Source organism: Anastrepha ludens, chromosome 5 (assembly GCF_028408465.1).
Source record: "Anastrepha ludens isolate Willacy chromosome 5, idAnaLude1.1, whole genome shotgun sequence".
Classification (NCBI taxonomy): domain Eukaryota; kingdom Metazoa; phylum Arthropoda; class Insecta; order Diptera; family Tephritidae; genus Anastrepha; species Anastrepha ludens.
The window spans coordinates 12,981,930-13,008,987 of record NC_071501.1 but is presented as its reverse complement, the minus strand read 5'-3'; the positions used below and the strand labels follow the sequence as shown (position 1 = coordinate 13,008,987).

General features: G+C 37.4%; 1 protein-coding gene across 1 annotated transcript in view; it reads right to left on the bottom strand.

Moving 5' to 3' along the window:
• Positions 1-932: 932 nt before the first annotated feature.
• Positions 933-27,058, bottom strand: part of LOC128863581 (uncharacterized) — a 294,071-nt gene continuing 267,945 nt past the window's right edge. Inside the window, exons 17-19 of the mRNA XM_054102812.1 lie at positions 12,914-13,079; positions 11,149-11,697; positions 933-1,768 (exon numbers count right to left, since the gene is read on the bottom strand). Of these exons, the coding sequence (XP_053958787.1) occupies positions 933-1,768; positions 11,149-11,697; positions 12,914-13,079 (1,551 nt within the window). The remainder of the gene's footprint in view (positions 1,769-11,148; positions 11,698-12,913; positions 13,080-27,058) is intronic.

Genomic DNA, 27,058 nt, shown 5'->3' with positions numbered 1-27,058 from the left:
ATTTTGCTATGAAAACTTTAAAGTTTGAAATTTCTCAAAAATATTTTAGGACGTCACTTTTGCTACTATCTTCTTCTTCTTCTTTATTGGCGCGATAATCGCTTACGCGATTTTGGGCGAGTTTAACAAAGCGCGCCAGTCATTTCTTTCTCGTGTCACTATCTACATTTGAAAATTCCAAAAATTAAGTTTTTTTATTTTCAAATCTAAAGAATAGTACTAAGTTCGCATTTTACGTGAAATGACTGTCAAAATCCATACAAATTGTAGTAGTTAGTTCACGCCGTGAAAACATCGCGCAACATGCTAGCAACATTTTTTCACCCCCCTATTTAAAGTATTTAAAAGTAATTTGTTTAAAAACACTTTTCTTGTCAAAAATTGTCAATTGCTTCTTCATAAATTTGACGTGCCCTCTCATTTGATAATCAATGTTGCTAGCACCACTTCACAACAAACCAAGGGCGAAATTTCACGGCAGTAAAGTTAGTGCTAGCCTTAAAGTACACTGAAATGCTTAACAAATTGCTAAAGAATTATATACACGAAGTTTTATTTGCAATGCCCTTAAACATTTATCTTTTCTTCATGCACTTACTTTACATTTTAACATATTTTTTGTATTTACAATAAATTCGTTAGCTGTATGCTTTGAGCTTTTTTTTTTAATTTATTTATAAACACAGGCATCTATAAAGATCGTTAAGATTATATAAATAGTATTAATTATGATTTATACAGACAACCATTACAACTTAATTTTATCTATTTATCTAAACATTCTACAATTAATATAAATTTATACCAATACCTACTGTACAGTAAATACTCAAAAAATGTCACAGGAACAAAATGCTTAGTAATGGCTAAACACCCTTAAATTAGGTCTCATTTATACACATTTTAGATCTACAGACATTTCAGTTTGTTCTTTACAACTTTTCCACAGTATCCTGGCTGATAGCCACCGCTGTGACTGCTGCAGTAGTCGTCGGTGTCGTCATTACAGTCGTCACCGTTGCCAGCGGTGCCGCCACTTCAGCATCACTCGGTGACTCTGACGGCGGCAACTCATTGGTGCGATTCAACAAATAATCGAGATCATGCGTTATACGATCCAACATACCAGTTATCGAATTTTCATCTTCGGGTGATGAGTTATCTCCCGCAGTTAAATTTTCACTGACAACCTGTGCTGGTTCGTTCGCCGTAATGTTGCTCGCAACACCACTTGCACCACCTGCACTACTGGTAGTCGATGTTGTATTGCTGGAAATGGTGATTATAGGCGTTGGTGTGGCCGTTGCAAGCCGATGATGCGCTGTTGTAGCTGATACACCGGAAACGGCAACCATTGTGGGCAACAGCGGATCAAAGGTGTGTGTGGTCGGTTCCATGATGGTAACACGCTTTTGTGCCTTTGGTGTTTGCGTTGTTGCCGTTGTGGTACTGATGATGCTGGTGAGTGTGGTCGGTGGCGCTTGTGGGAGCGGTGGCGTTGGTGTTGCCGTGTCTCCTCCACAGCTTTTGGCATAATTCATTGTAGTTTGTAGCGGCAAGCCGCTGCTAATGGAAACAATCGTGGTTGGCAACATAGTTGCGTCCATATAGGCATTGTGATGTTGCGCAACATGTTGCTGGGCAGCTACACTTAGTGGATGCTGTTGCTGCAGTGCTGCTGAATGATGTCGCGGTAAGGTATGATGCTGAAGTTGATGATATGACATACCTGCTGGAAGAGTGCTACTGCAAATGCCAATTATGGTATCTGAAAGCGAAAAAGGAAGAATATTTTAATGGAATGAAAAGTATTTAGCTGCATTGGGAAAACTAATTAATATAGTGGGTGATAAAAACTTAGCATAAAATACAATAGTATTAATGTAGACTTTTACAAAGTTATATGCCCATGAAAAAGGACTTCTAGGAATTTTTTTTTAAACTAAAAAAAATCGTATCTGTGAATTGGGTATTTTTTAAGACTACTAACTAATTATTGATGGTTTTTTAGTTTCTTTCTAAACGTTGGACGTATGAGCGTGGAGGAGACCGCGTTAGCTTCGCCATTTGTGAGTTTTATTTAGCCATGATGTCGCAGTCTAGGGGTGAACTACGTGCTTTCGAAATCGAAGCGGCAAAGGCAAGGCAAGGCAAATCATTCGTGTGCAACCAGGCCCGTCGAGAGGGGGGGGGGGATCGGGCACTTTTTCCCCCGGGCCCGGAGTTTTCAGAGGGGCCCGGACTCGAGGGTAATTCCAAGAAATTTCCTGCTTAAAAAAATATAGTAAATAATACTTCTACCAGAGTTCCGTCACAGACTTTTTTTGGTGTCACCATATCGAATGTTATGATCACGATTACGAAGAATAAATATAATATGGTGATACAAAGGTGTATGTTATTGAGCTCTTATTAAAATGGAACATTTTATGCTACTGATTTATAAGGTAATTAATAATTATAGTGATGATTAGAATAAATTTAGATAGTTGTATTTTAAATGAAGACCAATTTTGAAACGTAGTTATTCTTTAAAGCAATTTGTCCTTACGTTGATAAAGAATTAAATGTAGAGATAGCACTAATACTTTTTACAGACTACAAATTTTTGATTTTTTTATTCTTTTTTTTATTTTGTTTTTGTAATTCCATTTTTTAATATTCTGCACCCTGCCAGTATCGGTTGCCGGCGCCGAAAGGTCGTTCAGCGCTTTATCAAGGATCAAAGACTACCATCGTTCTTGTTCAACTCAGAGTCGAGTAACAGGATTGGCAACTTTGTATTTGGAATCTGAGTTAGGAAGAAAACTCGACTTCGATGATATTATAAGAGCTTTTGCCGCAACTAAAGCAAGAAAAGCAAAATTCTAAGCATCGTGGAAGTCATTTTCAAATATTTGTAAGGCTCACAAAATGAATAAAAAATTTTAACTTTTTTCAGCTGTGTTTTTTATTTCAGATCTGCTGAAGAGTTTTCTAAAATTCATTTTAATCAAGATTTCATAATTAATTCTATCAAAAATTTTATCAAAGAGTGTTTCAATGTTTCAATGTTTAAATGTTATATCACTATAACATAATATGCATTTTGATAAATAAAAAAAAATTGAAGGGGCCCGCATCTCAAGTTTCCCCCGGGGCCCGAATACTCTCTCCACGGCCCTGTGTGCAACTGCTCGCCGTAGATTTTGTTCACTTCACAATATTCAACATTTCCGTTATGCCAAAAGTGAAGATTTGTTTCATTCTTGGGTGCAAAGATTCTAAACCACAACTTCGTTGGCAAACAGCTGCCTACCCGGCCACAGCCGGACATCGAGAACAAATAAATATATTAAAGTCGTCACTACAAATTTGCATGACAATCTACGTCAGTCAGGGCGCAGGACAATTCAAAAAAATATGAAATATTGGTCATGAAATATTGAAAAAGAATCTTAGACTTCACCCCTTCAAAATTCCAATCATCCAAGCGCTTAAGCATAACGATTAAAATATGCGTAAAAATTTCTGCGAAACAATGTTGGAGTGATTTCGTATGGTAAACAATATTTTTGGAGTGATGAAGCCCATTTGAATTTAAATAAAAATGTCATCAAAAGCCATTTCACAGTCCCAAAGTGGCGTTTTGTTGCATGGTGAATATATTTCAAAGGCGCGCTACTTAGAAGACTTTTATTCGGCTCTGAGGGAATTTGACAGAATCTGCTGACGGGCTGACGTCACCTGTGGTCACGAAGCAGTTTGTTTACGCAAAAACAAGATTGTGTTAGTGATATACGAAAAAAATTAACCAATGACAGTTCATAGCCATCTGAGTGCCGACTGATTGGGCGAGTGTGTGAATATATGTGAAAAAATCGTGCAGAATTCGGCTGCCGAATACACATATACGACGTGGCAGGCGAAGTTCCCCTCATAATTTTCTTTTTCACCATAGCTAAGCATGAAACTTGGTAGTCTAGCATACTGCTTTTGGTGCGCATCGTCAAGCAGTGGAACAATTGAACCATATTTTTTGGAATCGTCGAGGGGCAGCAATTTATGTGGCAAGTGCCTCTCATTGGGTTATGCTGAACGATTACTTTCTACAAATAATGAGCGAAAATACTTCAAAACACATACATGGATTCAGGAAGATGGCACCAAGCCGCACACGGCCAGCGAGAACATGGCGGTACTGCGTGATTTTTTCACTAACAAACTGATAAACCACCTGGTGGCTCCTTCTTACCCTTTACGGATTTTTATCTGCGGGGGTACCTTAAAAGTAAAGTCTCTCTATGAAACAAACGCAGTTACCATCTGAGATCTAAAAGAAAATACCGGTAGTGAGGTTAATGACATAAACTCTATTATACTTAAAAGCTTTGTGTTCATCCCCGTGGTGCTGGATCATTGTACACCCACGCTAGGTCTGATCGGAACTTTTTCCATTCACATTCCCTCAAAGGAGGGGTGGGCGGGGTGCAAGACTTCGAGGCAAACATATTGTGGGATGGCTCAAAGTTGGACAGAAGAGTTGGTGGGGGAGTATTCTGCGAGAAGCTGCCTATCAAGCTCAAATTTAGGCTTCCGGACCACTGTAGTGTTTTCCAAGGGGAAAGAGCCGCAATTAGTGAAGCAGTGAATTGGTTGCTTACTTCTACAATTACTATATACATGTAATTGGGGCGTACACCCTGCTTGGGGGTTTGGCCGAACTCCTCCTCCTATTTGTGGCGTGCGCCTTGATGTTGTTCCACGAACGGACGGACCTACCCGACTACAAACGGTAGATATTTTTTATGAGGTGCTTTTTTATGGCAGAAATACATTCTGCAATTACTATAAATGAAGTAAATATCTACTTCGACAGCCAAGCGGCAATTAGGGCTGAGACGGAAATTGCTGGACTGATGAGCTGGCTAGACAGGGAACCCTGGATATGATTTCATCGCTGAACGAGAGGACTGGGGTTCTCTTGAGAACCTGTTATACTCTTGGAAAGATGGGACTCGCGTCAACTCAGCGAGTGCTAGGCTAAAGCGGGGCGCTCGAGAGAACTACTAAGGTTAACAAAACCGCAGCTTTCGAATTTGGTAGGCATCCTTACCGGACTTGGGATTGTTTCAAGTCCTTTTGGAGAAGCTGTTTGGAGGACGAGCACCTTTTTCTCAGCTGCCCTGCTCCCGTTGGGCAAAGGATATTGCGGGTTTAAATATCACAGACCTGGTGAAATTCATCAGTAGCTTTTAATATGAAAGTAAATAGCCGCTGTTGGTCGTCATCTTCTAATTCAAAGCTGCTTCTTCCTTTTTCCACCTGTCTGGTTCTTTTCTTTCTCCATTCCCCCCTCCCCCTGTATGCTACCCCCACGGATTAAATTTGAACATTTTTTTTAGTGGGCAAGGGAAGCCATCTATCCTAACCCACCACAATGGCATCCTGACATCAAATCTCGAGTGAGTGCCAGGGAGTACGGATACCAGATTTCAAGGATATGTCCGAAATAGCGGTCAGCATTTAGAGGATTTTTTTTAAATAAACTATGCACTGGTATTCTTTGTAATAGTTATTGAAATAAAGTTTTATTATTAGAGATTTTTTATTTTTTATTTTAGTTTTTCAATTCGTAATTCTGCCATCGAACGCTCTGTATAACCCAGGTGGCTTAGAGTATTTATTACCAAATATTATAACCCTCCTGAAACAAAATTGAGAAATTCAAAATATTTGTTTTTTTCAAAGACACGCAAGTATGTAATATATTTATGGAAATATCTCTAAATATACATGTGTATTGTTAGTAGTTCAGGCAGACATTTTAAAATTTGCGTGTAAAAACCGTCTAGCTCCATCTGGTAATACTAATAGGTCTATGTGATGGCTTTCAGCAAGCCAGGTCAATCTAATCTAACCATCAAAGTTGCTTTGGGGGCAGAAGTGTAATGAATGATTTCCTTTTACTCGCAGTTGGGCTCTGCCAGTTAAAATAGGCCCGCATAAATGTATTCCAAGAAAATTATTTATTACCGCCGTACTATACAATAATTTTTATGTTATTTGAGTTTATTAATAGTTTTTGTGTCAGTTTTTTAGAAGATTTCTTTTTTTCTTCTAATTTTGCATGACACAAAGTAGTCTTCCATTCAGTAAGTAGCTTGGCCCCTAAAATATTTATGCTCGCCAGTCGCTCATCCTGCCAATAACTTGTATAAATGAGTAATAATATTTATACCTAAATATGTATTGTAATATAATATTTCTTTCATTTCGGTCAGTGGTTACATCCGGTCAAGCCAAAGAGATGTATGAGTAGGTGGCAATCTATATTTGGGGTACTCAAAAACAGAATTGGATGCGTGCACGTTGCCTTCACTTCATGTGTAGGGTGTTTCATTAAGAGCGCTTGTTTTAAAATCAGACAATAATAAATTCTAAAAATTATAAGGAGTGCAGAAGACATCGATACTCTTTCCGATCGAAGCATAATAGGCAATAAATGACTACCTCTCGTTGGCCGTTTTGTCGAAATTTTCCGTTTTTGACGGAGAAAGTTCATTGAAAAAATATTTTAAATTCACACTCAAACGCATAAAGAAAACTCATACACTGAGTCAACTGTATCGTAGGTACTTTTTCTTCTTATTCATAATTGGTGCGATAACCTCTTAACCGATTTCGGCCTCGAATTATATCTACATCTGAAGAATTGGACGGAAAATAGTAAATTAAGAGTACCAAACTAATCTTTTCGGTGGATTTTCGTAGAAAAAACTTGCTCGTAATCTTTTAAACTTATCAAATAAAATTGTTTTTTTATCGATTATCCGTTTTAATCGATTTATCGCTTCTGATATCGTTATTCCTTACTAACGATTAATTTTTGCATCGATTTTTAATAGGTTATTGAAAACGCTACTTCAGTTGCTTTACACACCATTCCAAAAATAAAAGAAAAAACTCTTTCAATTCAGGGTAATTGGGGTTCTGGCTGATTGCTGTACATAAGTAAATTCGTAAGGAAAACTTGTATTCAGACTCTCAGGTACTCTCATATTCAAACTCGTAGGTAGGTTATGCGCTCATGCATGCTGCTCCTATTTCTAGTTCTATACCGAAGCACCAAATCAATTTCTAAGTCAAGTTAGAAAAAATGTATTCCAAATCTATTAATTTATACCATATAAAGCCATTTTTAATCGATTATTATCCATGATCATGGATTTATCGGTGTTGGCTTATTGTTGTAAAAAAACTGAGCCTTAGTCTATTAAGCCTAATCAAAAAGGTAATTTTTTTATCGATTATCAATATTAATCGATTTATCACTTTTGAATTATTAATCGATCAATCGATAATTTTTAAAGACTAATTTTTTTGTTAATTTTTGTAGAAAAAACTGAGCCTAAGTCTATTAAGCCTAATCAAAAAGGTAAATTTTTTACCGATTATCAATATTAATCGATTCATTACTTTTCAATTACTAATCGATCAATCGATACTTTTTGAAGATTAATTTTTTTATTCATTTTTGTAGAAAAAGCTGAACCCAAGTCTATTAAGTATAATGAAAATGGTAAATTTTTTATCGATTATCAATATTAATCGATTCAACTTTTGAATTTTTAATCGATCAATCGATACTTTTTAAATATTAATTTTTTTATCCATTTCTATCCAAAATCTCACTTTAATTTCTTCACTAACCATTTCCTTAATTCTCACTCCGAAATAACTGCAAAGCGCTTTCAGTTCATGAGCTACAAATAAAGTATTTAAGTGATACAAAGTCCGTAAAGTAAAAAATCTAACGGCCATCAATTCGGCAGTGGATTCCCTATGTGGGATTATCAGTGACTTAACCTCAACGGTCACACGTAAAAGCTGCCCAAAAAAACAAAGCTATACTATTGGAAAACAAAAAATGTGATAAAAATGGCGCAAAAATCCGAACAGGCAGTCGCAATGAGCCACCCATTATATACTACAAATATTTAGTAGCCCAAACCCCGAAACGTTCAGCACTGAGATTTTTTCGACTGTCTGTATGAAGCCAGTAATAAGGAGTCAAACTAAAATTAGCTGGGCAAAACGAAAGGTGAGCTGCAATTTGAGTAGCGACCGAAGAAAAGATGATGGCGCTTGGTAGCTGCCAAATTATTGTTGAGCTACGTTTGGTTGGCTTCATGCCTGTGTTTGCTCGACGCGCCCTTTGCCCCATTTTAGCATTTTTTTGTTGCTGTTCTCTTTGCTGTTTATTTGTATGGTTATTATTATTGCAGAAGTGGCTGTTATATTATTGTTATCAAAGGTAAAGTTTGTGTATTTTTTGCTTGGTTGGTATAAATATTTGAGTAGAACATTTGCCGTTATCCTTAAAAGGAATTAAGGGATTTGCAATTTTAAATAGAGATTTTTTGCTGCTGCTGCTCTTGAACCGTGCTCACATATATAGGCACTTTTATAAACGAGGGTGAGGATAAAACAACTATGTATACTATAGGAAAAATCTCAACTTGTGAGACAACCAGTTCGTAACTAGTTTGCAACTAGTACCAATTTGACCAATTCTGAGTGACTAGGTAGCAGGTGTTTTATACTATAGGAAAAATTTTAACTTGTGAGACAACTAGTTTGCAACTAGTTTGTAACTAGTAACAATTTGACCAATTCAAATTGGCTTGGTCGTAGGTGAATTTTCAACGAATTGAGCAGAGTTTCAAATTATGCTATATTAAATAAAATGAAATTGTATAAAAAACCGTTTCTCAAGATGCATCTCGTAGGTAACTCACATGCATAGGCACTATTTTAAACGAGGGTGAGGATGAAACAACTATGTATATTATAGAAAAAATTTTAACTTGGGAGACAAGTAGTTTGAAACTAGTTCGCAACTAATAACAATGTGACCAATTCAAATTGGATTCTCAACGAATTGAAGAAAGTTTAAAAATACTCTTTTTAAATAAAATAAAATTGCATAAAAGCTGTTTTTCAAGATCTATTTAACAGGAAACTCAGAGTAGTACCTTAACCCACTTTGGGGTGTGTTGAAACATGGCATATAGCTCAATCTATAGTAATAGAAAATAAATTTGATGAATTATTGGGTCTAATGTTGTTTGCCATCGAGGATGCAAGTCCGAAGAACGATATTTTACAGATTTTCCCCTTGGTACAGATTTTCACCTCGGTACAGATTTTTCCCTCGTTCCAACCCTACCTACTTGGAAAGATTGCCCTGACACTTCCCTCAAACTCGAGTTTGCTGAGAGAGATATCTGTTAGAAGCTCAGAGAAATCCGGTGTTAACTGTCCAAAAATGCCACCCTGTCCTTGGAGAGATTGCCCCAGAGGAGAGCCTCCTTTAACCTCAATGCACTTTGAGCAGCTATGGAAATAACGTAAAAGTCGCTGGGAAGTAAGTGCAAAATGACATTCGGGGCAGCACTGGGGCAAGCTTTAAATGCTATTATATGTATTTTCTTTTCAAAATAATGCTCCGAACGAAGTAAAATTGAACCATAATTATTTTTCCGATCTTACTACAATACAAGGGGCCCAGCTTTTCCTACAGGGTAAGCACAGTGGGTAAAGGAATATTCGTTCCGGGAGCTTTCTGCACAAACTCCGCCTTATTGCCTTCTTTGGAGTTCAACATTAAGGTATTTATTTCATTCATTTCATGGCTTAATAATTCAGGATTATAATCCTCAATGAGTCTACATCAGGAAGAGCTGCACATACACATACGAGGGGTGCCTTTTATATGTCGGGATTAGAGAACAAAAACAAATTTTAATCATCGAAAATCACTTTATTGTTTTTCAAAATATTCTCCATGAAGATCTATACACTTTTGCATGCGTTTCAACCAATTGTCAAAACACTTTTGCCACTCTGAATGAGGTACCTCCAAAACATGCATTCTGAATGCCGCAGCCGCTTCTTCAGGTGCCGAAAAACGTTGACCTCTCAGTTTGTTTTTTACGTACGGGAATAAAAAGAAGTTATTCGGTACCAAGACAGGACTATACGGCGGATAACCTATTAATTCGATGTTTTGGGTGCTCAAAAATGCAGTTGTTTGAGCCGATGTGTGGGAGCTCGCATTGCCCTGGTGAAGAGTGATCCGTCTTTGGCGATTGGTTTTCCTAATTTCTTGGAAGACATCTGGCAAACAAATGGTTGTGTACCACTCAGAATTTACTGTTCTGCGTTATTCTAGTGGTACGGTTGCGACATGTCCAGTTTTTTCCGAAAAAACAGGCGACCATTTGCTTGGAAGTGCTTCGTGCGCGAACAACTTTTGTTGGATTTGGCTCACCTTGAAACACCCATACAGTCGACTGCTGTTTACTTTCGGACTCATACGCGTAAATCCAAAATTCATCACAGGTCACGATGTCATAGATGTATTTCGAAGCCCCGCGATCGTATTTTTTGAGCATTTCCTTCGACCAATCGACACGAGCCTTTTTTTGAGCGATTGACAAATTGTGTGGGATCCAACGCAAACAATTTTTTTTGACAGTCAAATGTTTATGCAATATTGAATGTATGCTGTTTAAGATTGTCTAAATCTCACGATAGGTCACATGACGATCTTACAATATCAGTTCGCGCACAGCATCAATGGTTTTCGGAACAACAACTGATTTTGGACGACCTTCACGAAATTCGTCTTGGAGTGAACTACGACCACGATTGAATTCACCATACCATCGATAAACACTGGTCCTTGATGGAGCTTCATCGCCAAAGAATGAATTAAGTTCATCCATGCAATGTTGCTGAGTTAATCCACGTCGAAAGTTGTAAAAAATAATCGCACGAAAATGTCCACGATTTAATTCCATTTTTGGACCGAGATGAATCTTTTAAGTTACTGTAAACAACACAAATAGCGCTGGCATTTCAAAACGATCTGAGTACGTAAAAGCCAAAAAATGTCAAACTTTGCGATAGAGCTGTCAGTTGCCAGATTGCAATCCAGGGTTGCCAAATCCCGAAATATAAAAGCACCCCTCGTATCTGCATACACAAGTTACATAAATATTCAGGAAATTGATGAAAATTTTCTCGCACCATTTGATACGTAATTTACATAAATGTTAACACAGTTAGAAATTAGAAGTTCTTTTTGAAAAGTACACATACCTGGTGGTGCCACACCTTGCAGTATATCCAAAGTTTCCAAACCGACAAATTCGGTCGTTGCGGCTGAGCCATGTAGCTGTCGCCTATTCAAGCTGCCCGTCATGCTGCCGAGTGCCATACCAGCGCCATAGGCATCATAGTAACCCATGCCGCCACTCGTCACTACAACTCCACCGCCTACCACACCTGTTGAAGTTATGGTGGCAGTAGCACTGTTGGCATTCCCGCTGCCACTGCCACTACCTAAAATGTTACAGCATCTCGTTGCGGGTGAGGTCATCGCCGCGGCAGTCGTCTCTTGCAGACAACCGACATGCGGCGACAGTTTGCGATCCAGACTCGCTGCATTCAGGAACGTTTTAACGCCACTGCCCACCGTCGATGCTGATGTGGGCAGCAGTGGGCAGCGCTGTTGTGCGGTGGGTATAATTGTGAGTGGCAGTTGTACGCCATTGGAGATTTCCAACGGTTGTGGTGCTGGTGCCGCCAATAGCGTTGTTAAGGGCGCACCGCTTTCGTTTTCCTTCTCCTTTTCATGGCTGGAGTAAACTGTATAGTTGAGGTGAAAAGTTAGCAAATATGAAATGAAAAGTAATTTATACGGAGCCATACAATTTTTAAAATAGATTTCGGTCAAGTGGATTGGGAAAATGGGAAACGGTATGGAAAACGAAAGATAGGGTAGCATATATGTATGTATGTAAGTGAGTCAAAGGAGTTTTGGTACAGTGAGTTTCTTTACAATATTTGTAATGTTCCACATGCCGATTTTTTTATTCGTTAATTTTATATAAAAATGTAGTTTATATAACAACAAAATATATAGTATATATTACAACGAAAGCATTAAAAAATTCCTTAAAATTAATAATAAAAATTTCGAACTTTTTACAACACTTAAAAGTCTGAAGGAAAGAGAACGCAGAGACTAACAGCAGAAAAAGTATTAAAAGCCAACGGGAATATTGAGAGTTTTCAAAGTTGTTGTTTGTTACGCTAAAATTGAATGAGCTATAAAAATGCAATCCCAAAAATGTTTAAATATTCTTAGTAAAAATTAGAAACGCTGCTTGAAATTTCATGAAATTTTTTTAATTTTGAGCAAAGTATAAAACTTCGATTTATGCGGCTTCTATTAAATTAAAAAGCACATTTTCATAAAAATTTAGCATGAGAAATCTTGTAAATATTGAAATAAAAAACAATGATTGTGCCACAACTTTTTTGACTGACTGTGCATATACGAGGTGGGGCAAAATTAATCACCCAATCGAAAGATTTGTAATTTTTGCAAATGGCGTTGTACGCCATTCCTATTTGACACTTGTGAACTAAGCAGCTGCTGTGTACGAGAATAGACAAGCTATGGAGCGCGTAAAGGTACTTCCAGCACTCAAAATCATTTTTTAAAACATAAATCATATTTTAAATACAAAATTGGATGATTATTTATGAGCCATTTTGCGCACAAAATAAATTTCCGGAAATAATAGCGCAATAAAAATTGTTCAGCGAATTTTAAAGGAAACTCCTTTCAATTGAAACTTTTTTCATTTTGTGGCGGCCTTAGACCAACAACAATGTTTGGTAGGTTTGATTGTCAAAGCAAAAAAGGAACCAAAAAATGAAATCGCCTTGTTTCATTCTGGGCTGACAACCACATGTACACGGCGAAAAAAAAACAAATCAGCTGATTTACCGATGCCACCTTTATTACACTAGATTCGCCATGAAATACCCGCATTATTTTTATTATGACACTTACAGCTAAGCGGACTATTTATGGACCCCGTGCAGTAGTTTTCATCCAAGCTGGTTTTACTCGAGCTGAGCTTCTTCTTAAGCGTCCCACTGCTGCTGTTATTGCTGCTGGGTGGGGCACGCAAACTGCTCTCCGCTTTTATAACAAAGCAATAAAGGATAGTAAATCCCTGAAATGAAAAAGGAAAATAATGCAATTTATTTCATATACTATTTTAAAATTAAAAAGGGGGTTTTTGATACCCAAGTTTTTAATTACATTTTAAAATAATCTTATTATTATCGATAAATATTATTGAAGGACGTCCAAAAACTGCAAAAGCGCCAGAAATCGTAGAAAAAATAGAGGATATCGCATAGGAAAATCGTCGAGTGAGTGAAAGAGATTTAGTAGAAGCCTTAGAAATCTCATTGGGCAGTGCAAGCAACATTTTGATTGAAGTATTGAGTTCCAGATAGCTGTGTGCTGAATGGATGCCGCATTCGCTAACAATGGAACAAAAACACATTCGAATGCGACTTTCTCAGGAATATTTAGCGCGTTTTCGAAAGGATGAAGTGGAGTTTGTGCATAGATTCATCACGAGGGATGAGACTTGGGTCTATTGCCGTTATCCGAAACCAAAACAAGAGGCTAAAGAGTGGTGTGAACCTGGGTCTTCGGCTCCGAAATGTGTTTGTGTCCAGAAATAGACTGAGAAGGTGTTAGCATCCGTTTTCTGAGATGCGGGAGGAAATTCGTTTGTGGATTACTGGCAAGCTGGTAAAACAATAAATTCTGAACATTGTTGTAACCTTTAAGAAGAGCTGAAGGAAAAAATTCGATAAAACAGACCTACTTTGCAAAAGAAATTTTTTTTTTTCATCAGGGCAACGAACCGTGTCACAAGAGCATTTTGACCACGGCTAAAATCCATGAATTAAAGTTCGAATTGTTGTCCTGGATCTCGTCGGCATAGTTTAAAAGGTGTCTTCTGACGTGCCTAGGAGGCGACTCTGGTTCAAGCAGGTGTATGCAAGAGTGAAACCTGCAGCAGCACCCTAGCAGGAACTGCTTGCTAAGAAGTCTGTTGTGCTCCATTACTGGGAGAATTTGTGCCTCATTGTAAAGGTGTTGAATAGGGGACATCAGAAGGCAACCGGTCGCTGTCTGAATGTCAATATTTTGACATGTCTGTAGCTTTATCCACTGCGTGCCACTGGTTCTAGGCGACCAGACAGGCGCATTATAGTTTAGAACCGGCCAACCAATTCCCTTAAATTTTTTTTTTTCCATTTTTCTTTATTTATTGAATCTTTCTTGTATAAGAAACTAACAATAAGTTTACAAATCTTATATACTAGAGTAATATGTTTCCTTGCCAGTGCTAAGAAACGAATTATTTGCTCAAATGAATATATATTTACATATATGATAAAATCGGTTGCGAATCTCCAATTCTTCATAGTTGGGAGCTGGAAAGGCCTAGTTTCAGGCTCCCTTAAAGCTTCCGTTGTCCCTCATGTCGATTGTGAAAATGTTGTTGTTTTTTGTTTTTTTTTCGAATGTGATAGATGTGGTTGGAAGAAGCTGTGGACGGACTCTCGTGTGAGATGAGATACTTAAGATAGTGCAGACTTGAAGATGTCTCTTTTTTCAATCGTGTGTGACCTTCATCTAAAAGTAGATTTCGCGCTAGTTTATTGGGATGGTCTTCTAGCTTTTGTAGGTATTTTTTGCTCAACCGTACTATTTCATCGGCTATACGAGGTATGCAAATATCTCTGTGAATGTTCGCGTTCTTTATATACCACGGAGCTCCCGTGATTATCCGCAAGGCCCCTTAATGTCGATAGCCACAGTTCTTTGCCTTTGCCCCAAGTGCTGCCGGCAAGCGATTTGAGGACCTTGTTGCGATTTTGGACTTTAGCGGCAATTGTGGTTGTGTACGCTGAGAAGGAGAGCAAACGGTCGAAGGTTACACCCAAAATTTTGGGATTGTTTACCGTTGGAATTGGTATGTCATCGACTTGAGGGACAGTTTGACCTCCTTTGTCCAGGTGGTAAAAAGGGTCGCCGTGGATTTAGCGGGGGAAAGTTGGAGATTCCTCGCAGTGAAAAAGCGAGTCGGTGAGATAGCTGTTCACTTTGGAGCACAAGCCATCGATGTCCTTGCCCGACGCCATTATCGTGCAGTCGTCCCTCAGGTGGTTGGGGGGAGCTTCGAGATGTAGAAGTTGAACAGCACCACCCTGCGGTACACCTTGCTTAATCTTCCTCTGCTTTGATATTTGGTCTCGAAAAATCACTGACGAGTGACGACCGCTTAGATAGTTTGCGGACCACCTTTTCAGCCTTGGCGGGAGTGTCGTCTGATAAACATTATCTAGTAGCGTGGAATGGCTGACTGTATCGAAAGCCTTCTTCAGGTCCAGCGCTACTAGGACAGTCCTCTCGCAGGGGCGGTTTTGGTTAAGCCCGCGGTTTATCCGGGCGTTTCTGGCGGTGAGTGCAGTGGTGGTGCTATGCCCTCATCGAAAACCGTGCTGATGTGGGGCTGGGGCCAGGTGTTTCGTGAAGAGTGGGAGTAGGGGCTTCAAGTGTCTTCATTACCGGGGAAAGGAGTGTTATTGGACGATAAGACTCCTCTTGGTTGGCGGGTTTCCCAGGTTTAAGTAGTGGGACCACTCTCCCTTCTTTCCACTTGTCAGGGATGATGAGAGTGGCCAAGGACAAATTGAAAACCCTTGTGAGAAATCCTACTCCCAATGGTCCCAGGTGCATTCCCATGGCAGCCGGTTCTACGTTACCGGAATGACTCGGGCTTTTCCCGAAGGGCTGCCACCCCAGTGAACTAGCCCTAAAAATATAACTTGCAAAAAAGTGCTACATTGGACAAACAAAAGTCCAATCCCTCCTCCTACTTATCCTAATTTGTGGCGCAGAAGCTTAGACGTGGAAAAAATCCAATGACATGGCTCTTGGAGTATACGAAAAAATGATTATGCAGAGTATCTTTGCATGTTGGCGAATATTGCAGATAATGCAACGACAGGCTGTTTGAGTTTTACAGCCACATTGGCATAGCGCACCGCATAAAGATATCGAAGTCTGAACCAGCCTTCACTGGGTACTTCTAAGTGATGTAAACTAGCGCTAGGAAAAACAAAACGAATGATCAATTGGGTAAAGGGAAAAATAAGTAAAAGAAAACGAAACTTTCATTTTTTTCTTTTAAGAGATGTACTATAAATGGTGGAAGAATTTTTCATGGTCTGTTCAACTGAACTTCATAGAACATGCGAATTTCTCCAATCCTCGATTCATGATGCCCAAGAGCCCAAAGTCTATTTTAAAGCTTCCTTCGTACGTAGGGTTATATGCAAAATTAAGCTCTGAGCTACTTAATATGCACACACATACATACGTGTAATATAATAACGAATTTAGTGAATGAACAATGAACTACTTAAGTATGTATGTATGTGCATTAATAATGGGCATCTAAGTATATCATACACCGGAAATGTTTAACGAATATGTTATCTGCTTAGGTATAATTATTACACAAGTATACAAGTGCAAACGTATGTAGGCGTCAATATATGCGTACTTGGCATACAGCTATACAAGCACATGCACATTAGGGTGCCTGAAAAAACATGATTTTTATTGTATTTCTTCATGCCGAATTTCCATGGGAAAAATGCACTCTTCCGTAAATGTGGTAAAAAATGTTTATAGCTCGATGTTATTTAATCTCCCCCATTCATTTTTCTACACATATGCAAAAAAAAAAATGTACTCCATGCTTTATTAAAAAAAGGAGCTAAATATTTTTTTTTAATTTATAATTTTTTTTTTATTTTAGGGGGCTTTCAGAGTTTCTATACAAAATCTAATGAATAGATGGTTTTTTTTTTAATTTTTAACTTTGTGTTTTGATTTTAGGGAGTCTTCAAAGTTTCTATACTAAATAGAAAGAAGAGAAAACATCTTTATTTTTTAATTCTTAACGTTGTTTTAGATTTTCGGGGGTTTTGAGAGTTTCTATATAAAATAGAAGGAAAAGATAAAGTCCTTTTTAATTTTAACTTTTTTTTTAATTTTAGGGGGCTTTCAGAGATTCTATGTATACAAAATAGTAAGAACAGATTAACATTTTTTTTTAATTTTTACCTTTTGTTTTTTGATTTTAAGAGACTCTTAGAGTTTCTACAATATATAAAATAGAAACAAGCGATAAATCTTTTTTTCTATACAAAATAGTAACAATAGATGAAACTTTTTTTTAATTTTTAATTTTGTTTTTTAATTTTAAGAGCCATTTAAAGTTTGTATACAAAATAGAAACAAGCGATACAATTTTTTTTTTTTAATTTTAACTTTTTTTTTTTGATTTTAGGGGGCTTTCAGAGATTCTATGTATACAAAATAGTAAGAACAGATGCAAATTTTTTTTAATTTTTAACTTTTGTTTTGTAATTTTAAGAGACTTTTAGACTTCTATATTAAATAGAAAGAAACGATAAAATCTTTTTTTTTTTAATTTAAACTTTTTTTTTTATTTTAGGGGGATTTCAGAGATTCTATACAAAATAGTAAGAATAGATAAAAATTTTTTGTAATTTTTAAATTTTGTTTTGTATTTTACGAGGCTTTTAGAGTTTCTATACAAAATAGAAACAAAAAAACAATTTTTTTTTAGATTGTAATTTTTTTTTTATTTTAGGGGGCTTTCAGAGTTTCTATAGATAATAAAAACAAGAGATTAAATACTTTTGTTTTATTTTGAATTTGTTTTTTTTTTGTTTTTGATTATATAAAACAGAAAGAAGAGATAAAATATTTTTTTTATTTAAAATTTTTTTTTATTAATTTTTTTTTTGTAGGGGGCTTTCAGAGTTTCTATAGAGAATAAAAACAAGAGATGAAATCTTTTGGTTTTATTTTCAATCTGATATATTTTTTTTTGATTTTAAGGGTCATTCAGATTTCTATATTTTCTGTTTTATAAATTATATATAAATATAAGAGATACAATTTTTTTTTTTTATTAAACAATTTTTTTTTAATTTAAATTTTTTTTTTGTTAGGGGACTTTCAGAGTTTCTATACAAAATAGAAAGAAGAGGTAAAATCTTGTTTTTTTAATTTTTTTAACTTTTCTTTATTTTTTTCTATATAAAATAGTTAACATTTTTTTTTTAATTATGAGTTTTTTTTGAACACCCTAAGGCACATACACGCACAAGTATGCACCGATATGAACATTAAGCGATTGTGTCAATTTAATACAATATCTGTTTACATTAACTGATATATTTGTATTTCTTTATACGCGGGTTACCTTTGATATTTTTCGCCTTTGCTGCACTGCATGTGAGAAACTGTAATTCGAAATTTTATTTCGAAAAGTACGGCATTTTTCTGCATAAACTTATATATAACGTTTCCCCTTACGAGCTTTGTTTGTTCCTTTTTCAGTGAGTTGAAAAATACGTTTCGGCCTAAAGTGAAAATTTTCGTAAGATGATTCATTAAGATTTTTTAAGAGAATTATCGAGACAGGAGTGCATTTATAAACTTATTTCGATTTTAAGCGCTGACGCACCACACTTAGTCACTGTGAAACGAACTCAAACGTAACCTTAGATCCTTGCAGAATGAATTTTGTGACGGCTGTCCAAAAACGGTTGTTGTACCAGAAACAATCGATGATGCGCGTCAATTGATTACGAGCGCAAGATCGTCATGTGAAATATCGCGAGATAGAGGCATCCTCGGACATTTGTGGGATACCGCATAATTTGACAAATGCCCAAAAAAAAGAACTCTTGTTGCTTAGTGTAAAGAAATGTTAAAGAAATTCAGCTGCGGTGGTTCAAAGCACCCCATGACATCGTAACAGGTTCGAGTCTTAAATATATGCATACGAACCTCGAGTAAAATAGGAATCCACTGTATCAGTGTTCTAAGACGAGCTTAATTCAGCAAACGTTGTTTGCAAAAGCACCTCAAAGCAAATGGACGCCTGGTTTTTTGCAAAATCTGGTCGGAACTGTACCAATACAGAAACTTAAGCCAAAGCAAATCTGAGTGATACACAATCATTAGTTTGACAGAAATTTTCCGAGAAGCAAAAAAAGAAAGAAGACAACTAACCGCCGAAGATGAAGCATATTTCACCAACGCAGTGTGAGCTCTCAAGTCTCGGCTCACAAGAGAGTATTTGCGCACTCAAAAATCGAATTAATGGGTCATAAGCCATAAGAAGGCGTCTAATAATTTCTTTGTGTTCACGAATATTAAAAATAAAATGCGACGTTATCGACGGCCTATGAAGTTTAAGGCAATACAATCTGATGGAAAGATGACGGCTACTAGTTTATAGGGACGCAAAGGGCATCCTATTGGTTAAAGGAAATAGTGCCAAAATTGTTGGAAAATACTCTGCTCTACTTGTAGAAAAACTAAAATATACCACAAAAAAAAGCGAAGTTTTCTTCTTTTCATCTTTTGCCCCACAATGCGCTATTTCAGAAGAGCCAAGTTGCGACTGGCTTATAATAACCATTAATGAAAGAAATTTATTTCGTAAGCAATGTTTCATGCGCCTTACAGCCTTACACATTCAGATCTGGTACCTAATGATTTCATTTTGTTCCCAAAAATCAAAAGATAAAATGCGTGACCAACTTTTCAACGCCTGAAGAAGCTGTTGAAGCCTTTAAACAGCTCGTTTTGGTGATATCCACTTCTGAGTGGCAGAATGGCTTTGAAATTCAGTTCAAGCGAATGCAAAAGTGTATTGACTCCAAGGACAAAATTTAGAAAAACAATGAAGCGATAGCCCTTATTATTTTACTGTATTTTCATTATTAGGCGCAAAATATAAAAGGCAACCCTCGTACATATGTACCTCTATGTGCGCTAAAATATTTATACATGTGTTTATATGTGCATTTCAAATGTATTTATTAATATACGTTTAGTTTGGCTATTGGCAGAAATCCGAACTGCCAAATGCCCATAAATATTGGCTAAACTTAATGCCATTAGGCATGCATTCATACACAAATAAGGACATAAACGTTCATTGGCGGACTAAAGTACCTTTATACATATAGATACGCATGCATATCCATGTGGCGGCTCATGCTTGCAGTGTAAAGAAAGACACTACTTAGTAGCGAACTGCTCCACTTATAGTGAATTTCGCAAGAGGACATATTTGTGCTCCTTCTTCTTTCGATATTCGCCAGCAAATTGGAAATGTTACAAAGTTATGCTCTGGGAAGTATCAATTGACCATCGTTGCATATCTTTTTCGATAGTTCGGACAGTGCCGAAGTAGTATTGAAAATTATATCTAAGAGAAAAACAAGTTTTAGTCTTGAAATTTCAAATCGATGGGACATAACTTTGGGATATTGTAGGTTCGATACTTGGTACAGGTGAACAGATGTTTCCATTTTATTTTGAAATTTTTTTCAAATGTTGGCAAGATATTTCAATCCAACTCGTACCGGCAACTTACTGCATCAGAAGTGGAAGGAATTATTTTGTTTTAGTATTCCATCTAGAAGCCTCCGAAATCATGATGTTTTTGCATTCTATCGAGTAAGAACTTCTGCTTCTAATTCATCAAATGCTAGATCGATGAAGAAACGTCAAGTTTTTTTCTGCATTTCATTTAATATTTTTCAATTCCAGGCTAACTCAATTTGAACCATAGAAAGGTATACAATCAAACAACGCGTTGAAGTTATTAAGGCTCATTATGAAAACGGGCGTTCAAATCAAAATGCATATCGCGCACTTCGTGATTTTTTCGGTCAATTTTATCGTCCAAATGTGCGTACAATCGGAAAAATTGTGCAAAAGTTTGAGCAAACCGGGTCTGTAGGAGATGTGAAAATACCTGTGCATGCTCGTACAGCTCGTACTGCAGAAAATATTGCTGCTGTTCGCGATAATGTGGTTGAAGAGCCGTCCATCTCAACTCGTCGTCATGCCCAACAATTGCACCTCTCACGCTCGTCGTTGATGAACATTATGCACAAAGACTTGCATTTACAGGCTTACAAGGTTCAATTGACTCAAGAAATAAGGCCTCTTGACCATTTAAAGCGTCGTCAATGGTCAGAATGGTGGCAGGAAATGGCAACAGTGAATGACCAATTTTCGAAGAAAATCATCTTCAGTGATGAGGCACATTTTCACCTCAGTGGATTCGTCAATAAGCAGAATTGCCGCATTTGGGCGAATGATAATCCAAAAGTGATTCCCGAAAAACCAATGCACCCACAAAGAGTGACTGTTTGGTGCGGTTTATGGGCCGGTGGCATCATTGGGACGGTATTTTTCCAAAATGAGGCCGGTCAGGCAGTTACTGTGAATAGTGTTCGCTATCGTGAGATGATAACGACCTTTTTATGGCCCGAATTGGAAGATATGGATGTGGACGATATTTGGTTTCACAAGGCGGGGCCACTTGTCACACAGCTAACGAAACAATGGCTCTTTAGCGCGAAAAATTTGATGGCCGAATAATCTCACGTCGCGGCGATGTTAATTGGCCGCCAACATCATGAGATTTGACACCGTTGGGCTTCTTTCTTTGGGGTTATTTGAAAGAAACGGTGTACGTCGATAAACCAGCAACAATTCAAGAGCTAAAGGATAAGATAATTCGGCACATTAACGGCATAGAACCTCAATTATGCCTCAGCGTCATCGAAAATTTGAACCATCGGATGGAGGTGTGCCGCCGAGGTGGCCATTTGGCCGATATTTTGTTTCATACCTAATTGAGTCATACCAATATTATCATAATAAAGAGAAATGATAATAATTTCCTAAACAAATTTTATTTTATTCAAAATCAACACCGGCTTTCGAAACTTAACCTTTTGAATATATTTTAAGAAATAAATAAATAAATAAATGAATAATTAAATTTATAATAAAATAAATCAATAATTACTTTTCGCCCGCATCCCTGCCTACACTTTGGGAATAAATACCCCTACGTGCGACATCACTGACACTTGACTAAACCGTACTAGTTGTGAACTAGACCTTTTTTTTATAGTTATAGTTATTCGTCTGCGGAGCAAACACTTTGGTGTCAACATATACGCAAAGCGCCTGCAACGCCTACTTGCAGCGTCGAAAAGTAGATACATTAAAGTCGATCCAACTCACGCACGCACAGAACAAAACTTTTACTCATCAAAATTCCATTAAAGCATGCATATAATTATTGTTGCGGTTATTGTTGTTAGTATCGTTTTTGCTTGCGTCGGTTTTGTTGCCTAGGGCTTCTTCTACGTAGCAGTAAGTATATGGGTTAACGTAAATAATTAAGGGATTCCAAAGGAAGCGACAACCGCACTGAACGACATATGCACATGCAAGCTTCTGTATGAGTATAAGTTTGTCTTTGTATGTGTATAAGTATACTTAAGGATGCTTACATGTATGGTAAGTAGATAAAATTCGATTGCTGATAATGTCTAATTCCACAAGTTTCTGGTAAAGTTTAACAAGCCGCAGCAGCAGCGACAAAATAAAGAAACAACCAAGTGTAGTCTCAAAAGATGAGCAACTATGGTACTGAAATTATATGTACATATGTATGTATGTATGTGCTCTTTTGATATGCAAGTGTGCGTAATTATTTTCTAACGTTGGGAACTTGTGTAAATTGGACAAGTAAGCGAAACGAGCGAAACTTTTAACTCAGGATGAGTCAGGATATATACAAGCAATCAAAAAAACACAAAAATTAACAAAAAACAAAAAAAAAAACAATAAAAAAACTAAATAAATTAATGTAAACCAAAATAAAATAAAATAAAATGAAATGAAATAAAATAAAATAAAATAAAATAAAATAAAATAAAATGAAATAAAATAAAATAAAATAAAATAAAATAAAATAAAATAAAATAAAATAAAATAACCCAACGCTATTTTGTCTGAAATTGCCAAATTGGGTATTAATTACTCCATCCGAAAGATGATCGAACAAATGCTCCAAAATAGAATAATCACTTCAGAGCTTGGGTTAAGCCGCATGAGAATGTACGCCGTCAAAGGCACTCCTCAAGGCGGAGTACTTTCACCCCTTCTCTGGAATCTCGCTGTAAACAGTTTGCTTTGAAATCTCGAAAAAGCAGGCTGCAAGGTTGTAGCCTATGCAGATGATATTGCACTCTGCGTGTCAGGCAAACACCTGAATACCCTCACTGAGCTCATGCAACGCTCAATCAATATTCTGTCAAAATGGTGCACCGAATGCGGACTAAATGCGAATCCAGCAAAGACAGATCTTGTTCTCTTCAATAGGAAACAACAATCTCCTCCACTGCAAACAATAACTTTAAAAGGGGAATCATTACTCCTATCTGATTCAGCTAAATATCTAGGAGTTATTCTAGATAGGAAGTTGAGTTGGAAATTGAACATCGAAAACAGATGTAAAAAAGCTTTCATAGCTCTCTATACTTGTAAGAAAGCTATAGGCAAAACCTGGGGGTTTTCACCTCGGATCATTTATTGGATATACACCTCGATCATCAAACCGATACTCTTCTACGGTGTGGTTGTATGGTGGACAGCACTCGAAAAACGATGCAGAGTAGCCACAATTGATCGAGTCCAAAGAACAGCCTGCCTCCTGATAACAGGATGCTTAAGTACAACACCTACTAAGGCTCTAAATACGTTGCTTCACTTGTTCCCTATCGATCTGGCTGGCAAAGCGATTGCAGCGAAAGCAGCGACACGCATGAATGCTATATCAAAATGGAATAAGTATCTTGGCCATTCAGCCATACTGAACAGGAACACTGTTATCTCTCCCGACATAGACTATCATGTAAGTCTTCCATCACCACCCTTGCTATTCTCCTGTTCACTCCCAACTAGGGAAGAATGGAAGACAAATCTAACCGAAATCGATGGCCCGCTGATTATATATACAGATGGTTCAAAACAAGACGGCAAAGTGGGATTTGGAATCTTTTCCAAATCCCCTCACATCAATCTATCATTTAGATTACCCGACTACTGTAGCGTATTCCAAGCGGAAGTATGCGCTATCTGGTATGCTGCGAAAACTCTCTTAGAAAATAGAATATCACTAGAGGATATCCGCTTTTTCACCGACAGTCAAGCGGCCGTTCGAGCACTCAGCTCCTCTTATACCCACTCAGATGTGGTTCGATCCTGTCTCTTATCTCTTAACGAGATAAGTGTTCAGAATTCTGTCCAAGTTATCTGGATACCGGGTCACAGTGGATTCGAAGGTAACTGCAAAGCTGATGAGCTCGCAAGAGCTGGAGCTGCGCAATCAAATGTTAGTGACTTACCCACAATCCACATTCCGCTCTCAACATGTAAAATGCTCATCGATCGAGAATTTCACAGCATTGCTGATCGGAGGTGGCGAGTGGAAACTACTTGCGTTACGACCAGACAAATCTGGCCATCCTACAATCTGAAACAGACAAAAACCCTTATAAGTCTTTCGAAACACGAACTAAGGCATATAACATCTCTTATCACCGGCCACTGCCTTTTGGGCACTCACGCACGTCGGCTCGGGGTTCCTCAGAACGACCTGTGCAGATACTGCGAGGACGAAGATGAGGAAGTATCGAGCAGACATTTGCTGTGCAGTTGTCCGGGTCTAGCCAGAAGTCGACTCGCTCTTCTAGGCTCTCCAACAATTGACAATCTTTCAGTACTCTCGGACCTGAAAATCGAATCTCTCATCAAATTTTCGAAACGAATTAATATCTTTGATCAAAATCTACAATAAAAATCTCGGTTAGGTGGGGAAATCATTCAAAATAATGAGCTCTAGGGCAACACAACGGACCCAACTTGCGGTCTATGTGGTACTCCGATGCGGGGTCACCCTTAAACCAACCAAAATAAAATAAAATAAAATAAAATAAAATAAAATAAAATAAAATAAAACAAAATAAAATAAAATAAAATAAAATAAAATAAAATAAAATAAAATAAAATAAAATAAAATAAAATAAAATAAAATAAAATAAAATAAAATAAAATAAAATAAAATAAAATAAAATAAAATAAAATAAAATAAAATAAAATAAAATAAAATAAAATAAAATAAAATAAAATAAAATAAAATAAAACAAAACAAAATAAAATAAAATAAAATAAAATGAAATAGGGTAAAAAATATTAATATAACAAAAACAAAAAAAATATAAAATAATTAAAAACGAAAATAAATAAAAAAGAATTAAAATAAGTTTAAAGCTAAAAAAAAATGAAATAGTATAAAATAAGATAAAGTGAAATAAAATAAAATAAATTAAAATACATTAGAATAATATAAAAACAAAAAAACAAAATATAAATAGAATAAAATAAAGTAAGATAAAAAAATTATCTTAAAGAAAAAACAAAAATAAAAAAATAAATCAAATAAAACAAAGCAAGCTGAAAAGTAAAATAAAATAAGATGAAGTAAAATAAAATTAAATAGAAGAAGTCCACGCAAGTGGGGAAATTTACTGATCGCCATTCACTTGGGAGTGGCCAGGACGATTCGTCTGCATATGGTTCAAGCAGCTCACAACGGCCGGGATTAGCCCACGTATCATGTGCGTGGCTTCTGAAAACCCGTTCGGGAGGGAGTTAACGAAGCGAAGCATTCCAGGATAGCTGGTTGTGTGCTGGGTTTGGCACCCGCCAATTAAAAATCCCCCTCAATGAAAATATTAAAAGAGCCTCGGATGAGAACTACCTTTACTGATGATGACCACTGCAAACGAAATAAGGATTACGATTTATAGGCATGCACCTGGAATGTCCGGTCCCTTAATGCGGAAGGTGCCTCTGCCCGGCTGGTTGATGTCCTCGTGAGAGTAAAGGCTGACATCATTGCCATTCAAGAAATACGATGGACGGGGCGAGGCAAGAAAAACATAGGACTTTGCGACGTCTACTGCAGCTGCCATGTAAAGGAGCGCAAATTCGGTGTCGGATTTGTTGTGGGAGAAAGACTTCATCGCCAAGAACTGTTGTTCACTCCGGTGGACCAGCGTCTCGCAATAATCCGCATCAAAGTCCGTTTTTTTAACATCTCGCTAATTTGCGCCCACGCCCCGACGGAAGATAAGGACGATGCGACCAAAGATTCCTTCTATGAGCGCTTGGAACGTTCCTATAAGCGCTGCCCCCGCCACGATATAAAATCGTGATTGGCGACTTCAAAATCAGGGTGTGCAAGGAGGGAATTTTTGCTCCCACAGTCGGAAAATTCAGCCTACACAACGAAACATCCGGTAACGGACAGAGGCTGAACGACTTCGCCGGGGCCCGAAACATGGTAGTCTGCAGCACCAGATTCCAGTATAAAAAGATACACCAAGCTACCAGGCTGTCTCCTGATCGAAAAGTGCGAAACCAGATCGATTATGTTGCTATAGATGGAAGACACGCTTCTAATGTATTAGATGTACGTACGATCCGATGACCCACATCGACTCGGATCATTACCTTGTTGCAGCCAAACAGCGCACACGTCTCTGTGCAACAAAAAACGTACATCTACCTACGCAAAGAATGTTCAGCAACGATCGCAACAGACGGCCAGAAGATTTGCCACTCGACTCTCACTCCTGCTCTCGGTGAGTACTGCCCAATAAACCGGCATGCACGAGCCATGGAGCAACATTTCTCGTTCCCTACGTACTGCCGCCGAAGAAGAAATTGGATTCCGGCGAGCCCGAAAAAACAGTTGGTACGACGAGGAATGTAATGCTGCCGCCAAAAAAAAAGATGCTGCCTATAGAGTCACGCTGCGAGCGCGCGCAGCGCAATCCATGTGGGATCGCTACAGAGAGCTGAAAAAGGAAGAGAGACGTATTATCCGACAGAAGAAACGAGAGGCCGAAATACGTGAGTGCGAGGAGCTTGAGATGCTGGCCAATAGGAACAACGCCGGAAAATTCTACCAGAAAGTTCGGCGGCTTACAGAAGGTTTTAAGACCGGGGTCGTTAAGGTAAATCAAACCAAATAAATTAAAAATTCAATAAAGTAAAATAGAAACAATAATTAAATAATATAAAATAAAATAAAATAATCAATACACAAAAAAAAGCAAACAAAAAGTA